The sequence below is a fragment of the Perognathus longimembris genome, chromosome 22, assembly GCF_023159225.1.
Source record: "Perognathus longimembris pacificus isolate PPM17 chromosome 22, ASM2315922v1, whole genome shotgun sequence".
NCBI lineage: Eukaryota > Metazoa > Chordata > Mammalia > Rodentia > Heteromyidae > Perognathus > Perognathus longimembris.
In genome coordinates, this window is record NC_063182.1 from 25,257,702 (window position 1) to 25,274,809 (window position 17,108).

Genomic DNA, 17,108 nt, shown 5'->3' on the forward strand with positions numbered 1-17,108 from the left:
GAGCCATAGCACCACTTCCAGTTTTTTGAGTGGTTTATTGGAGATAAGAGTCTCATGAACTTTGCTGCCTGGGCTGGCTTTGAATCGAAATCCTCAGATCTGAGCTTTCTGAGTAGCTAGGATTATAAGTGTGAACCACCCCTGCCCGGCTATGTGTCCCTTCTTAATGACCACATTAAATTGTATGTACAAATATATTTTAGTTGGTCTTCATATCAGTATGAACTAGTACTCCATTTCCTGTCCATGACTCTCAAGAAATCGGGATCCTGTCTTTTCTTGGCCACAGAGTTGAGTTTTCACACAGTCAGCTCCTGCACCGCTGTAATGGCTGAGTCTCGTGTTGCTGAGACAGCAGATACAGTGCTGTGATCATGGATTTCCTTGAGTAGGTCATCATTGTTTCTCCATTCAGTTGCCTAGTTCTCAAACTACCACAAGTATGTTACCAAAGTACATTGAGAAACCTTTCCCTTTTTTATTTATATTTAATTATTTTGCTTACAGATCAATTGCCTAAGGAACTGTAAAACCTACCAAGCCAGGAAACCTCTGTGGTTTTATAACACTTCCCTGAAGTTTTTCCTTAATAAACCAATGCTTGCCGATGTTGTCTTTGAAATACAAGGTATGGCTCAGCTTTTACAAAGTTCATTATGTATTTAATTGCTTGTTTGCATTCCTTACTTTTTACTTCCTCTTTAGATAATTTGGGATGAAGGAATGATTGTTTTCAGTTAAAAGACTTAGATTAATGCCATATGACTATTAACAATCTTCTGAGGAAATGAAGTCTTTTTTTTAAATATTAAAAAGTTTGTTTTCTTCTCTACTTTATTCCTTACTCTTTACTCCATTAACTTTTTAGAACTGGATAATCTGTAGTAGATAACATTTTTAAAATTTGTGTACTTCTTTAAGATCCTAGATTTTCATTATCTGAAACCAACTCTTAAAATCACGCTGCTTTTACCCTATCTTATTCAGCTTTCTTTTTGTTGCTTGGCCTCTGTCAGGCACCCACAGATACTGCTATTTATCTTCCAGAATTCTGAGAACTGTTATCACTAGAGGAACTAGCTCTATGGGAAAGAAAAGCTACCTAATTTTAATAAAGATGAGCACTTTTAATGCCCACTACTGATGACTCACATGGATAACTTTAGCTCTTTAATGGATTAAAAGCATAATCTTAACGATATGTCATTTGTCAGATACCTTCAGTTATTTGCAGATAGAAGTTGCTTCCAAATAAAGTAGAATCTTAAATAGACTGCTATGAAGAGGAAGATGTAATTTTTTGTAATAGAAACATGTGGCATTTATTTACTTTTTTAAATAGTCATTTAATTGGATGTCTGTGGCTTAGGCCTGTAACCTTACCTACTCAGGAGGTTGAGATCTAAGGATCAAGGTTCAAAGCCATCCTGGACAGGGAAGTCTAGGGTTCTTATGTCCAATCCAATTAACCATCAAAGAGTCAGAACTGGAGCTGTTGCTGAAGTGGTAGAACACTAGTCGAGCAAAATAGCTCAGGGGCAGTACCCAGGCCGGGGGTTCAAGCCCCAGGACTGGCAAAGACAAAATAGTCACTTACTTTTAAAATGTCTTTCCTCAAATTCACTTTACTTTGATCTTTGATCATTTGCCAAAGTAAACATTGAATTGGAAACTTTCCAAGGTAAAGTTCCAAGCTTTACAGGCAGGGTGTGGTAACGCATGCCTATAATGCCAGCTACACAGGAGCTGGAGATATAGGTAAGAGGATCATGAACTGAGGTTGGCTAGGGTAAAATATGCGAGATCTCTCAAAAAAATAAAATGTTGAGAATAATGTAACTCCACCATTGAGTCACTTCCTACTTGCCTAGTAAGTACAAGGCCCTGAGTTCCAATCTCAGTACCAAACACACATAAAAAAATGTCAGTAGCACTATATGCAATGTAAGCCTGAGACACTAAAAATGGGACAATAAAAATAACCTTTAGAAATATTAAAAAATTGGAAGGGGGACAAAGAATACCCACAGACTTTCTATAACTTTTGATCATTTTAGAGAAACTTAAAACCAACCTTGACTAAACCTGTAGTATTATTGTGCCTTGATTTGTTAGAATCCAAAACAAAAGTTCAACGTGTATGTCTGAAGCTCACTTTCATAAATCATTGTCAGCAGAGAAAGATTATGAAAGAGCTATAGCCCTGGGTGATTACAGAATTCCCCTATTAGCTTCTAGGAGGAAAGAAGGCATTAAAGAAGGTATTCTTGTCAAAGAAGGTATTTTAAAAAAATGCTTAGTGTGTACTGTCCACACAAAGGAAACTGGAGAGGTGGTTTGGTACAATTCATCTAAGAAGCTTGGCATTCAAGCAGATGACTGCAACCGTTGATGTGAAGAAGTGTAATTTATAAATAAAGAAGTATTTTTATCTTTTAAAAATTAATTTTAAATACTTTTTGAAGAGAAGAAATGGCAGCTCCTGTGTTAAAACAGACTCACGGTGAGCCAACTTCAAACGAGCAGACTCCAGATGAGGAGGAGGAGGAGGTCAGCCATTCCAGGGCCATTTGATAACTGAGGGCATGTTTACATCAGGGGAAAAGGAGTGGTAACCTTGAGGTTATGTGAAAAAGTAGTCTCCAGTGCTGTTCCAGCCAGGCCACAGTCAGTTCTGATAAGCGTCTGCTACCCTGCTGTGGAACAGAGCATGCGTATCAGCCACATCTAGCATCTCTGACTTGTCTGGATGCTGCCCTGCTGCTGTTCTTATGGCTGCTACTCACACAGTTTGATACAAATCAGGGAGACTGTAGTTGACTAGCTGTTCACTTACTTCATGGTCAAGTTCTAGTTTTTTGGCAACAGCAATTATGTCTGTTTCTTTTTCCTTCTTCCTTCTCCTCCTTTTCCTCTATGCATTCCTCCTTTTCTTCCTCTATATCTTTTGTAACCTTGGCCTTGATTGGATGTATCCAAACCTCTCACTTATCTACTTGGAGACAGACTTTGGGGAGTCTCCAAATGAGTAATCTTTTTTTTTTTTTTTGCCAGTCCTGGGGCTCCACAGCGCCATCCAAATGAGTAATCTTATCCTTCATGTATGTGTTTTACAAGTTTAGCTCAGAAAAAAGCCATAATTTGAGTTTCAGAGCACATGTACAGTTACTAGCAAGGAACAATCTGTGCTGTTACATCACTGGGTCCCATACAGTCCCCAGCACAGTGACCTACTTTTAGTAATTGGCTATTGGTAATAAGATTAATAATCCTGAAGTTGGTAATCAACACTCGGAGCACAAATGTTCTTCAAGAAGACTTTGCATGGCAATGAATCTATCACAGGAGAAAGGGTTGTCTTTCTGCCAAGAATGTTAATTATGTAGCACAGTGTGAGAGCAATCTCTGAAGTAAATTGAATATGAATTTATGGCCCTATCATAGATTAATGAATTATGGATTATCTCTTATCCCTACCTTTTATCTTTTGCTATGCTACAGCATAGCCATCAAATATGCACAGTAGAATGAATGTCTGAGTGTAATTAGTATAGGAGGAGGCATTGGTACCAAATATGTCAGTTTAATCTGCCGAAGAGGTTTTTCAAAGGGAATATGTAACACATGCAAATACCTGTTACATTAAGAGAAAACAAAGAACTCTTTACATGGGTTCTCTCTTGCTTTTCTTCTTGATTTGACCTACTGGCCCTTTTTGTTGACACCTGCTTGCACTACTGCACCGACCTCTGTCCTTCCCAGGGGCTGGGGATAGGAAGAGTGAGTTGTTTGCCTGTGCTGGTAAAATGCAGTGATTGCTTTGCGCTTTTTGTTGACTAGGTAGTTTAAGACACAAAGTCTTCCAGAGAGTGAGGAGCAGAGAGGAGCGGAATGGATGCAGGCAGGGTCTGGCAATCACTTTTGTGCCTCCTTGGAAGCAAGGAGAAATGAAATGTAAATTCGTATGAAATGAAATGTAAAAGAAATGTAAAGGCATTCAGTAGAGGACTGAGCTGGGATCTGGAGCCTTAGCTCCTCCCCCCCCCCCCCCCCCAAGTCCTGGGGCTTGGACTCAGAGCCTGAGCACTGTCCCTGGCTTCTTCTTGCTCAAGGCTAGCACTCTACACTTGAGCCACAGCACCACTTCTGGCTTAAATATATATATATATATGTGGTACTGAGGAATCGAACTGAGGGCTTCATGTATGCAGAGCAAGCACTCTACCACTAGGTCATATTCCCAGCCCCTAGCTCCTTCCTTGACTTTGCATCATTGTGTATCCTTGGGTAAGTCATTGACATTCTAGCAAGATTCTACAAGGTCCTTGTTAGTACTGAGAGTTGCATAACTTGTTAATAGCTATCCTGTAATTCTTGCTTCACTTGCATGATGGTAGCTTTGAGAATACTAAGAAATTTTGAGTTAGAAGTATTTGAGCGAATTAAAGTATGTATCTATCATTGCACCTACGTCCTGTGTGGAGTTACCACAGTGTGCCTGATGGCAGAAGCTTAGCCTGCTATGGCCAGTTCTCTAATATATTTCTGGAATCCTTCCAGAATTTAGAGAAAGAGGCAAAACAAAGGGCAACAACAAGACCCAGAGACATTCTAAACCATGAAAGTGGCAGAGAAAAAAAACAGCTGAAAATCTGTTTTCTGATTATGAAAGTCATATGATTGTTATAGACCAGTATGCACAGAATAGTCTCATTGATAGAAAATATGCCTGAGAAAAGGGCCTGCAAACAGAGACCATATTGTGAACAGTCTTTAGAGTGAGATCAGTGGTAATTAGGAAAATGTTATAGGTTCTTATTGTAGGATACTCACATAATAAAGATGCAAAAAAATAAAACTACTGATAAGCCAATCCCCAGTGACACCTAAATATTTGATTTTGGTATTTTCGTCGTATTTTTCTCTGCATAAAGCAAAAGGCCAGGAAATAAATAGGATTTATCAAATTTTATACCCTTTATTAAATGTGTGTCATATACATATTTTATAGTCTTAAAAACCTCAACATTTTAAATGTCTTTATATTGTTATATCTTTTTTTGCTAGAGATAAAAACTCTGGTATTTTCTACATTTTCACTACGAAAAATAACAGCTGCATTGAAAGATTCAGTGTAAATATGTAACTCTGAAATCAAGATTATTTGCTTAGATATTAGAAGCTTAGTCAAAAAATATAAATATCTATAATGTCCAGTGCTTATTGTATGCTAACATAAGATTATGTGAACAATTTGCATTTCTGTTGACTGTATGGGGAGTGCTTGTTTCAACCTATCCATAGCATTCAGTATGTTTGTATTTTATTTTTTCTTACAAAGATAATACAACTTTAAAAAATAGTTGAATACAGAAATGAAGCTGAAATTGTGCAAATCAAAAGGTGAATCTGTTCTGGTTTATTACACTTTTTTTCTGTGTGGTTTTCTTTTTTATTTAAATTTATTTATTAATTAAACAAAAAACGTTTGATAAGGTGTTGTGCAAAAAGGGTACAGTTACATAATAGGGCAGTGTGTACATTTCTTGTGATATCTTACACCCTGTTTTTCTTTCCCTTCCCTAGGTCAGTCAGACATATATACAATACCTAATGTACCAAGAAAATATACAGTAGCCACGTGGCCTACGCCAAAGAAAATTTGCCTAGGACTTTAAATGTAATGTCGACATTAGACAATATGTCGACAGTAGTCTTATAAGAACATACATACATAGCTTTTGAGCTGTTGTATTCCACTGAGAGGTCAATTTTTGACCTTTATATGTTGAGTAGTTGTTTGGTTTTAGTTACATAATGTTGGGTCGCTGAGCCAATCCTGTGAGAAATACCATTTGACAAGCAGTTTTTGGTTTCACAGACCTGGTCTCTACTATCTCTCCGTCACCCCATCTTAACAGTCATATATCAGGGAGATCATGCCCCTTTGTTTTCTGTGTTCTAGGCTTGTCTCGCTCAACATTATTTGTTCAAGTTCTGATCATTTCCCTGCGAATAACAATATTTCACCATTCCTAATCGCTATGTAGTATTCCATTGTGTATAGGTACCATATTTTTTGGATCCATTCATCTGTGGAGGGGCATCTGGGTTGTTTCCATATTTTGGCTATTGTGAATTGTGCAGCAATAAACATGGAAGTCCAAATGTCTTTTTGATATCTTGGGACCTGTTGTCCAGGATAGATGCCTAGGAGTGGTATGGCTGGGTCATAGGGTAGGTCTATATTGAGCTTTTTGAGAAACCTCCATACTGTTCTCCAAAGTGGTTGTACTAATTTGCACTCCCACCAACAATGGAGAAGGGTTCCTCTTTCCCTGCACCCCCTCCAGCATTTGTTGTTGCCTGAGTTCAGAGTATAGGCCATTCTAACTGGAGTGAGGTGGTATCTCAGGGTTGTTTTTATTTGCATTTCCTTTACTACTGGGGATGTTGAACATTTCCTCATATGTTTCTTTGCCATTTTTATCTCTTCTCTTGTGAAGTCTCTCTTTAGCTCTTTTGCCCATTTCCTAATTGGTTTATTGGGCTTGGAGGGGCTTAGTTTTTTGAGTTCTCTGTAGATGACAGATATTAGGCCTTTGTCTGTTGCTGTGCTGGTAAAGATCCTTTCCCATATGGTTGGCTGTCTTTCTAGTTTGGTGGCTGTGTCCTTAGCTGTGCAGAAACTTTTTAATTTGTAGTAGTCCCATTTATCGAGTCTCTCCCCTATTTGTTGTGCCCCTGGGACTATATTCAGGAAGTTCCTTCCTGTGCCTAAAGTTCTAGCGTCTTTCCTACTCTGTCCTTCAGTAGTTTCAAGGATTCAGGTCTGATATTGAGGTCCATGATCCATTTTGAGTTGATCTTGGTGCATGGTGATAGGCTTGGGTCAACTTTGAGTTTTCTGCATATGGCTGCCCAGTTCTCCCAGCACCAGTAGTTGAAGAGGCTATGATTATTCCATTGTATGTCTTTAGCTCCTTTGTCGAATGTCACCTGACTGTAAGAGTGCCGTTTTATTTCTGAGTCTTCAATTCTGATCCATTGGTCTTCCGGCCTGTTTTTATACCAATGCCAGGCTGTTTTATTATGATGGCCCTATAGTAGAGCTTGAAGTCTGGTATTGTGATACCTCCTGCATTGCTTTTTTTTGCCTAGAATTGCTTTGGCTATTCTAGGTCTTTTGCTGTTCCATATGAATTTATGGGTTGCTTTCTCTATTTCAGTGAAGAATGTGACTGGGATTTTGATAAGGATTGCATTGAATTTGTATAACAATTTGGGCAATATGGCCATTTTCACTATATTGGTTCTGCCTACCCATGAGCATGGGAGGTCTTTCCATCTCCTTGTGTCTTCTTTGATTTCCCTTATTAGATTTTTATAGTTCTCATTAAATAGGTCCATCACGTCCTTGGTTAGGTTGATCCCTAGGTACTTTATTTTATTTGTTTGGCTACTGTAAATGGAATTGTTTCCATAATTTCCTTTTTGTGCTTGTACATTGCTGGTGTACAGAAAAGCTGCTGACTTTTGTGGATTGATTTTGTATCTTGCTACTTTGCCAAAAAGGTTTATTAGGTGTAGGAGTTTGGGGACTGAGTTTTTTGGGTCTTTCAGATATAAGATCATGCGTCTGTGAATAGGGATAGCTTAATGTCTTCCTTGCTGATGTGGATCCCTTTGATGTCCTCCTCTTGCCTTATTGCTATGGCTAGGGATTCCAGCACTATGTTGAAAAGAAATGGGGAGAGTAGGCATCCTTGTCTTGTTCCTGAGTTTAGGGGGAATGACTTAAGTTTCTCTCCATTTAATATGATGTTAGCAGTTGGTCTGTTGTATATGGCTTTTATTGTTTTGAGGAATGTTCCATCTATTCCTGTTCTCTCCAGAGCTTTTAATAGGTATGGATGTTGTATTTTGTCAAAGGCTTTTTGGGCATCGACTGAGATAATGTGATTCTTGATTTTAGTTCTGTTTATGTGGTGAATTACGTTGATTGATTTACGGACATTGAACCATCCTTGTGACTGTGGGATGAAGCCTACTTGGTCATGATGTATAATTTTCTTGATCAGTTTCAGGATCCGGTTAGCTAATATTTTATTGAGGAGTTTTGCGTCTGTGTTCATTAGTGATATTGGTCTGTAGTTCTCTTTTTTTGTTGGGTCTTTGCCTGGTTTGGGAATGAGTATGATATTAGCTTCATAGAATGAGTTTGGGATTTCTCCCTCTATTTCTATTTCGCGGAAGAGTTTGAGGAGTATTGGTATTAGCTCCTCACTAAAGGTTTTATAGAATTCGTTGGTGAATCCATCTGTTCCTGGGCTTTTCTTTGTTGGGAGGTTCTTGATTACCCCCTATATCTCACTGTAAATTATTGGTTTATTTAGTTGATTTATTTCTTCTTGGTTCAGTTTGGGCAGTTTATACTTCTCTAAGAATTGATCCATTTCTGTAAAATTATTGTTTTTTAGTGAGTAGAGGTTCTGGAAATAGTTCCTTATGATTGTTTGAATATCGTGTGTACTTGTTGTTATTTTTCCAGTGCAGTCCCTGATTTTACGTATATGAGTCTCTTCTCTTCTTTTTTTTATAAGTCTTGCGAGAGGTCTGTCAATTTTATTTATTTTCTCAAAGAACCAGCTTTTAGTCTTATTTATTTGTTGAATGGTCTTTCTATTTTCAATCAGATTTATCTCTTCTTTAATTTTTGTGATCTCTCTCCTCCTAGTCATTTTAGGTTCGATCATTTCTTGTTTCTCCAGTTGTTTCAGTTTCATGCTCTGCTTCCATTCTTTTAATGTGAGTGGTGAGGGCGATGATCTTGCCCCTCAGTACTGCCTTAGCTGTGTCCCATAGGTTTCTTTGTGATGTATTTTCATTGTCATTGTGGCTTATGAATTTGTTAATTTCATCTTTAATTTTGTCTGTGGCCCAAGTGTTGGATAACAGTGTGGGGTTTAGCCTCCAGAAGTGTGTATAGCCTCTGTGGTAACCGTTGTTATTGAGGGTTACCTTTATTCCACTGTGGTCAGATATAATACATGGGATGACCTCAATACTTTTGTATTTGCTGAGGTTCTTTGTGTGGGCTATGACATGGTCTATTTTGGAGTATGATCCATGGGCTGCTGAGAAGAAGATGTTTTGGGTCTCTGTAGGGTGGAAAATTCTGTATAGATCTGTCAGATCCATTTGGGATATGGTGTTACTTAGGTCCTCAGCTCACTTGCTGATCCTCTGGGTGTTGGATCTGTCTCTTGGAGAGAGGGGGTATTAAAGTCACCTACTATGATTGTGTTTGCGTCTATCTTGTTCTGTAGTTCTGAGAGAATTTGCTTGACATATGTAGGGCCTCTTTTGTTCGGTGAGTATACATTTATCACCGTGATGTCTTGATTCTGGATTTATCTTTGTATTAAAATATAGTGGCCTTCTTTGTCTTTTTGAGTTGCTTTTAATGAGTTGCTTGTCTGAGATCAGGATGGCTACTCCTGCCGTTTTGGTAGGTGCGTTTGCTTGGAAGATCTTGCTCCATCCTTTCATTTGGAGCCTGTTTTTATCCCTTGCTGTAAGGTGGGTCTCTTGTAGACAACAGATGTCAACTTTTTGTTTGCAGATCCATTCTGCCAGTCTGCTCCTTTTTATCAGAGAGTTTAAACCATTTATATTCAAAGAGCTCAAGGATAAGAGTGTTTTTTCTCCTTCCATTTTCTTGCTGGGCTGTTTTTCCTCTTTTTTTTTTTTTTTTTTTTCTTGTCTTTAGTGAGCTGCTCTTTCTGTTGGGTTCTGGCTATTGTAGTTTCTTTCTGTTTCTGTCTATGTGTCCTGTACGGTTTCTGTTGGGTGGGATTCTCCTCTTAGAATTCGCTGTAGGGCTGGTTTTTTATTCACATACTCCTTTAGCTCCTCTTTGCTATGGAAAGATCTGGTTTTCCCCTCGAATGTGAACTCCAACTTCACTGGATATTTTATTCGAGGTTGACAATTGTTGGCCTGTAGAACTTGGATGGTGTTCTTCCACTCTCTTCGCGCGTGGTAGGTTTGTGTGGAGAGGTCTGCTGTTATTCGGATCCTCTTCCTATTGTAGTAATTTTCTTTCTTCACTTAGGCTGTGTTCAAAATTTGCTCTTTATTCTTGAGATCTGAAGTCTTGAATATTATGTGCCTTGGCGTGGCTTTTCTGGGGTCTGGTCTGCCAGGTGTCCTATAGGCTTCAGTTACCTGGATGGGGTCCCTTGTGAGATTGGGGAAGTTTTCTTCAATCACTTTATTGAGAATAATTTGAAGCCCTCTGCTCTGGTATTCGGCTCCTTCTTTTATTCCAATTATGCGCAGATTATATCTCTTGTCTTTGTCCACTACCTCCTGGATTATTTTGCCCTGGAGCTTTACTGTTTCTTGGAGTGTGGTAATTTTCTGGTTCTTGTCGGCTGCATCATCGTCCAAGAGAGAGATTCTGGCTTCCATATGGTCAATTCTTTGTGCTGTGGATTCAATTGCGGAGTTTATGGATGTCAGAGAGCTATTTATGATTGCCAGATCAGCTCTGATAGTGGAAATTTCTTCCTTTAAAGAGTTGTATTTTAAATCTATTTTTTCATGCATTTCACTTCTCAGGATGTTAAGGTCTTCTTTGACAGAGGTTTGCATTGTATCCATTTTTGCTTCCATTTCTTTCTTGGCTTCCTGGATGTCCTTCAAGACTTCTACTCTGAACTCCTGCAATTGTTTTCTGATTTCGTTTCTGACACTTTCCATCATTTCTGCTAACAAAGCCTCAGTTGTTTTTTTATTCTCCATCTCCTCTTCAGTTGTGGTGCTTTTTTAGAGCTGGCGAGTTGGCTTGCCCTTTCATGAACTGTGTTATATTTCTTTGTGATTTGCGCATCTGGAGATCTGTGGGTGGCTTGCCTGGTTTGGCTTTGTGCTGGTTCCCGCTGGTCGGTCAGTGGGAGCCTTGTGTCCTGGTGTCCTGGCTCTGGGTTTGAGTTTGGCTGTTGCTCCGGGGTCGGTGTTGTTGAGGAGCGGCCCACCCACCTGTGCAGAGATGCGCCTAATAGAGCGGGTGCTGCTGCAGGGGGGCCCTGCCCACCTGTGTGAAGTGCGCCCACCAGAGCGGGCGCTGCCACTCGGGGCCGTGCTCACCTGTGCGAAGCTCCTGCGGAGGTTTGGGCAGGAGGTCCTCTTGCTGGGGGACTAGCACGCTGGCCCACGCTGGCCCTCGGGGGGTGGGGGAGGCGTGTGCGTGTGCACTCTGTTGCTTCCTCCGGGGGTGTGCTGCCCCAAGCTGCCAGGGGGTGCTTGTGCCCTCTCGCAAGTCTGCTGGGGGGGGCGGTATGTGCGAGCCCCCGCTGGGCCAAGTGTCCGGGCGCGGGTTGGTGCCCACAGACTCTGTGCCTCAGCTGCGAGGGGGGCGTGTGTTCGGGCTCAGTGAGCCTGTGACTGCTGTTCAAAAAGTCCGAGGGAACCAGGCTCCTCAGGCGGGGCTTCCGATGCCCCCGGTCCCTGGGCCCCTGTTGGGGAGGGGGCGGGGCCGGTGTGGCCCGGCTCTGGCTCCTCTGCTGGCTCCTGTGTCCTCCCAGAGACTGCGGGGCCCCTGCCGCCTGCCTTGTGTCTGGCTCCTTTGTTCCCTCGAGGTCGGGGCGGGGAGGGAGGAGCTCTAGCCCCCCTGCAGGCCTTGGGTCTCTGCTAGAGCTGGTCTCCCATGGGGGGGGGGGTAATGGGGAACTTACTGGTCCCGGGTTGTGTGAGCATCCTCGCTGCCGCGGGCTCCTCGGGGCTGTGGTGCTGGGGTTCGGCGATGGGTCATTTGCTGATGGTGTCCCCGGCTCTCCCCATCTGCGCCGCCTGGTTCCCCTGCTGCCGACGTCCAATCCCAGCCGTTGGGTCCCGCAGCTCCGGTGTCTCTGTCGGTCTGCACTCAGTTCTGGGGTCCGTGGAGTCCTGCCGTCGGGACTCTGCGTTCCTGGCGTGACTTTTCAGCAGTCGGTTTGCGGGTCCCCTTTCCCAGCCTGGCCCTGTTTGGGCCAGGGTCAGCGGGCAGGGGAGGGGTACCCCGGAGATTTTCCAGCTACATGCAGATAATAGGCTCTTTATTTTTATTTTTTTTGCTCTTTTTTGTTTCCTGAGCTCCTCTGTTGCTTCTGGTTGTTGGGTTTGCTGGATTCTTGATGGGGTGTTGGGTGCTGGAGTTCCCAGTTCACTATTTAGTTGGGGTGCCTCCCTACTGTGGCGGCGCCATCTTCCCTCTTATTACACGTTTTGTTAATGAGAAATTCATATACATTATTGATACCGTCTCATGAATGATACAGTGGTACTGACTGATGGCAGCAGCTGTACCAGAGATCACAGCTATAAAGATCAAGTCTGAAGCAACACTGTGCTGTGTTCTTGCACTTGCCATTGCAGCCGTTTTCTGGCATTCTGGTTTATTTCCCACACCCTTCCTTGCCCAGTGATAGCGGGGCAGAGATTTCTACCTTTCTAACTCCAAAGTGGGTATCAAAGACTATGTGTAAGACATCCGGTTAGTGCAGCCAGGAAAACTAGATTGATTTTTAGTATGGCGTAGTCATGGCTATTGATCTTTTTTCTAAGATAGTTTAATATTCTAGTCATTCTCTGGAAATGTATACCAGGCTTTGTAGATTTGCTTTATAGGTCATAATAATGCTTCTCTGTGTAACAATCTTTGCGCCTGTGGTTTCTGGTTGTAGTTGAGTTATGAACAGACAACCAAATACTAATTTCACTTTGAAAAACTAATGTCCTTTCCTTTTGTAAAGGGAATCAGCTGGGTTTGGTGTGAATGTATCTTCTTGTGATCCATTTGAAATGTTCTACACCCCAGATATGGGCATTCTCAAGTCTTCATTATAGGTAGTTTTTTAAAAAATATATATTGTAGTGAAGTCTTAGATAGCCCTACCTTTTTTTTCTTTTGAGTTTTACAGTTTGAACTCATAGCCTTGTGCTGTGAGACAATGCTCTGTCACTAGCCACACTCCCCGCCAGCAGTTTATATCTCTGAACATTAAAAATTATTGATTTAAATGCAGTGTGTTCCCCTCATGTAATAATAGTAAATGTGAAGACACATGCAGTAAGTGTTTGTCTTCACTCCAGTTTGGAGCATGCACATCACTTAGCCTCCTAAGAGTCTTAGGAAACCTAAGTGAGAATAAAATCTCCGTCACATCTTAGGAGAGCCAGTATTTCACCCTGCCTGATGGAGTGTACCCCACAGGCCAGAAAGACTAGTTGGGATCTTTGCTCAGATTTGATTCTATCACTGTACTCCTTTCAGCTTTATCTCACAATACCAGTGGGATTTGACAAGTGACCTTGAATTGTTCAAATTCAGTGGAAAAGTGACCTTGAAATTTTAGCACCCATAATTTGGAACATCTTTGCTGTCTCGCCTATGAGATGGTCGTACATTTTCTTGTGAACCCAGACGCCAGAGTGAGCTCTTCTTTTAGAATGGTCCCAGCTGTCACCGGTTACTAACTGGAGTTGACATGCAGTGTAAAGCTCTGACATGGATACTGTCACACAATAGTGACCATCACTACATATTCAGGTTTGCTTTAAAAGAAAATTACAGTTCTTCTAAAGTTAGTCTTGGAAATACTTGGGCATGATGCAGAAAGATAGGGGTTTCCTTTCAACATTTAAACCTGAGTCATATGAAAAGTTCTTTTACAAATGTACATTCCTTTCCTGTTAACCTATGTTGAATATATTCTAAACCTCTCCAATCCAGCAAGAATCCTTTTTCCTTTTTTTTTAGAATGAAACCAAACACAATCCAAATATTGGAGTTTCAAAACCTAGATAGCAGTATGCAAAGGAAAAGTGTGCAATTTTATTTTCATTTGTAAAGAAAACAGATATTTGATTATATAAAGTGACTAGAAAAATTGAGCCTTTAAATTTGTTTGGCAGTACTAGGGATCAAACTCAAGGCCTTAGCACTTGTAAGACAGGCACTCTGTCACCTACGCCATGCCTCCAGGCATTTGGCGGATTGATTATATCTCACTAAATGCCCAGGCTGCTCTGGGCCATCCTCCTTGTTTGTGCTTCTCTGCATCACTGGGGTTGGCAGTTGTGCACCTTGTTGTCCAGGCACTGAGTAAAATGTAATTGGCCAGATTTTTTGTGTGTCCAGGCTGGCTTTGAACTCTTTCATGAGGCTAGTTACCTCACAAATAGCTAGGATTCCAGTCTTAAACCAATATACTTGGCTTAAGTTTTGTTGCTTAGTGTTCTTTTTCCTTAGAAAAAAAATTTCTTAAGCTGTGATATCACATGAACAGTACAAAAGAAGAGAGAGTTTGGCCATGACATTTTCAAAGACCACGCTTATCTTTTGAGTAGAAAATTGGTATTTTTTTCCCCATAAGTAATTCTTCACTTGCATCTAATTGCCAATCAGGCATAAACATTGAATTATGTTCTTCAGGATATCTTTTTATATGCATTATTAAAATTGGGACCATATGTGAGTATTATGTTACACTTTCACAGACATCAATTTCCAAAACAGTTATTCAAAGACCTAAGTGACAGAAATGGATGTTTTCCTCATGGACAGTCTAGTGGTTTTTCACACTAATTTCCAAATTCAAAATGATTTTTAAAATCTTTGGCTGTTTCAGATGTTTTGTTGCTGATTTTGCAACTCTGTTGTAACCTTATCAACGGAAAGTTCTGTTAAAATTTCCAGGCTTACTTAGGAAATTCCATTCCTATCTACTGTTCACTTGTATTTTTAGTCACTTAAATCCCCTTGCTTAACTCAAATGATGGATCATCGTTTGTTTAAGCTATGCTTCTATACTTTCCTGGATTTAAAAAACATGATGTCTTATTCATCTTAAAACATCTTGGACCTTAAAATTGCAAGCAAGCTACACTTCATTACCTGTCAATTGCTGGCTACATATATACCCAGCATGCTTAATTATGGAACATAGTCGGTCCTTTGGTGGGCAAAACTCAAATGGAGGCTGGGAGTGGGCAGGGGGAGGGGTGAAGCCATTGCTGAAGCTGCTTTCATGCTCCTGGGGGAAGTGTGGCTGTGCAAGTCACAGGGCCAATCACAGGGCTCAGCTGGCCACATCATGAGTGGCCTGTGGCTCCTGAGAGAAGTGACTGGCTTGCGGCACCACCATTGTGCTTGCCTGGAGCTCTTTGATTCCTCCCTGAGTCAAAAGGTGTTTTGCTTGTATTTAAAGGGAATAAAGAACCCAATTGTAAATATTTAGAGAAGAGCTTATGTTATGGTAAATGAGAGTTTTATGTATATGTAGGTGAATTCTTGGGCAGGACAGAGTGGTTTGGCTCTTAGCATTACTTTCTGGAAGGAGGCAGCTTAGTTGCTCCTACCAGCTGTGAGGTCTTCACTAACTAAAATTCTTGCTCCAAAGAAAGAGTAGCTTTGACTTCCTAAACTCGGTGTCTTCAATTCCAAACACAATGATTGGCACACGGTGGTTACTTGTATGACTTATGAAGGTAATGTAGGCTAAATTGAAGGCTAGCAGTGTGGACGCCTGATCTCTTCAGTAATGGGGAAAATTGTTCTACTACTTGGTAAGTCCGAGGCCACCTGTATCCCTATCTGGTGCTGCCTTTGTGTGGTAGAGCAACAGCCGGAGAGTTTAGCAGCTTGCTCTAGCAGTTCAAGTTTAATGGGCTTTAGTCTGGGGTATGGGCAGGTACAAGAAGAAGTAATTGCTCCGCTAGAAGAGTAGAGAAGAGTGGCTTCCTGGGGAAAGATAGAAGACGTTGCCTCATTCCAATTTTTTATAAGATCTAAAGTGCCTTCTCTGATTCCACAAGAGATAATTTTAGCATACCTTCCATGAGGTGTGGACTGCTTGTGGTTTACTTGTTACAGTTTCCTTGTTTCTAATGAGAGGAGGAAGCCTGGCTGAGCATATTGTGCAAGTTTGGTGAGAAGGGTAATGGGGTTGTTTTCTTGGGAGGATTGTGGGGTACTGTTGTTTCAAGCCAGATAGAGAGGATAGTCCTAATAGGAGCATAAAGCAACATATGTCATTTTCATGTTTCTCTCTCTTCAGAAAATGTGAACTAAATAACAAATAGCCTGCACACGGTTGGTTTCAGAGTCAACATTTGTATTCTTTTTGATATTCAGCTTAAAACTAAGGCATCTCCCGAGTAATGCTGATTGTCATCCCCAAATGTGGGTTCTGTATGTCAGTTTAGCTATAGCTAATACAATGCCACTCTACTTAGAAAGAAAATAGGTAGTATTGTCACTCTTCACAAGTTTATCTTCTTGATTTTCCTTCTTTCAGGTACCACAGTGCCAGCCCACAGAGCCATCCTGGTGGCCCGTTGTGAAGTGATGGCAGCCATGTTTAATGGGAATTACATGGAAGCAAAGAGCGTCTTGATTCCAGTCTATGGTGTTTCTAAAGAGACTTTCTTGTCATTTTTAGAATACCTATACACGGACTCTTGTTGTCCAGGTGAGCAGCAGACACGCTAGGTGATATTTCACAGTTATTTCCCTTGTCCCTAATGTTGATAAATTGCTGTGAAATCCACTCTGGGTTGGGCAGAACAGATTTAACCTCAAGGAATGTGCTAAGCAGTTGAAAGTAGTCACTGGACAACAGTGGAGTTTCAGTTACTTAAATGTGAAAGAGCAGTGGTTGAGAGACTTGTGTGAGCTCTTCCATTCTGGATAAATTCACAAGTCTCAGCCAGCAGGTGCAGCCTGGTGATCAGTGTAGGCATACCAGGAATCCAGGAATGTAGGTGGTTGGGGCTGGAATATAGTCTGTGACTGTTCTGTTCTGTGGATTGGAGCAGAGGACACCTCACAAGGAAGCTGGGAAACTACTTTATTTTTGCCAGTCCTGGGGCTTGAACTCAGGGTCTCAGCACTGTACCTGGCATCTTTTTGCTCAAGGCTAACACTCTACCACTTGGGCCACAGTGCCACCTCTGGCTTTTTCTATATATGTGATGCTGAAGAATTGAACTCAAGGCTTCATGTATGCAAAGCAAGCACTCTACTACTGGGCCATATTCCCAGCCCTGGGCATCTATTTTTA

At 41.2% G+C, this 17,108-nt stretch overlaps 1 protein-coding gene across 2 annotated transcripts in view; it reads left to right on the forward strand.

Moving 5' to 3' along the window:
- The window catches only part of Rhobtb3 (Rho related BTB domain containing 3), a 67,207-nt gene that overhangs the window by 34,327 nt on the left and 15,772 nt on the right, over positions 1–17,108 (forward strand). For both annotated transcript variants that reach the window (XM_048331088.1, XM_048331086.1), the window contains exons 8-9: positions 508–628; positions 16,344–16,517. In XM_048331088.1, coding sequence (XP_048187045.1) covers positions 508–628; positions 16,344–16,517 — 295 coding nt within the window. The remainder of the gene's footprint in view (positions 1–507; positions 629–16,343; positions 16,518–17,108) is intronic.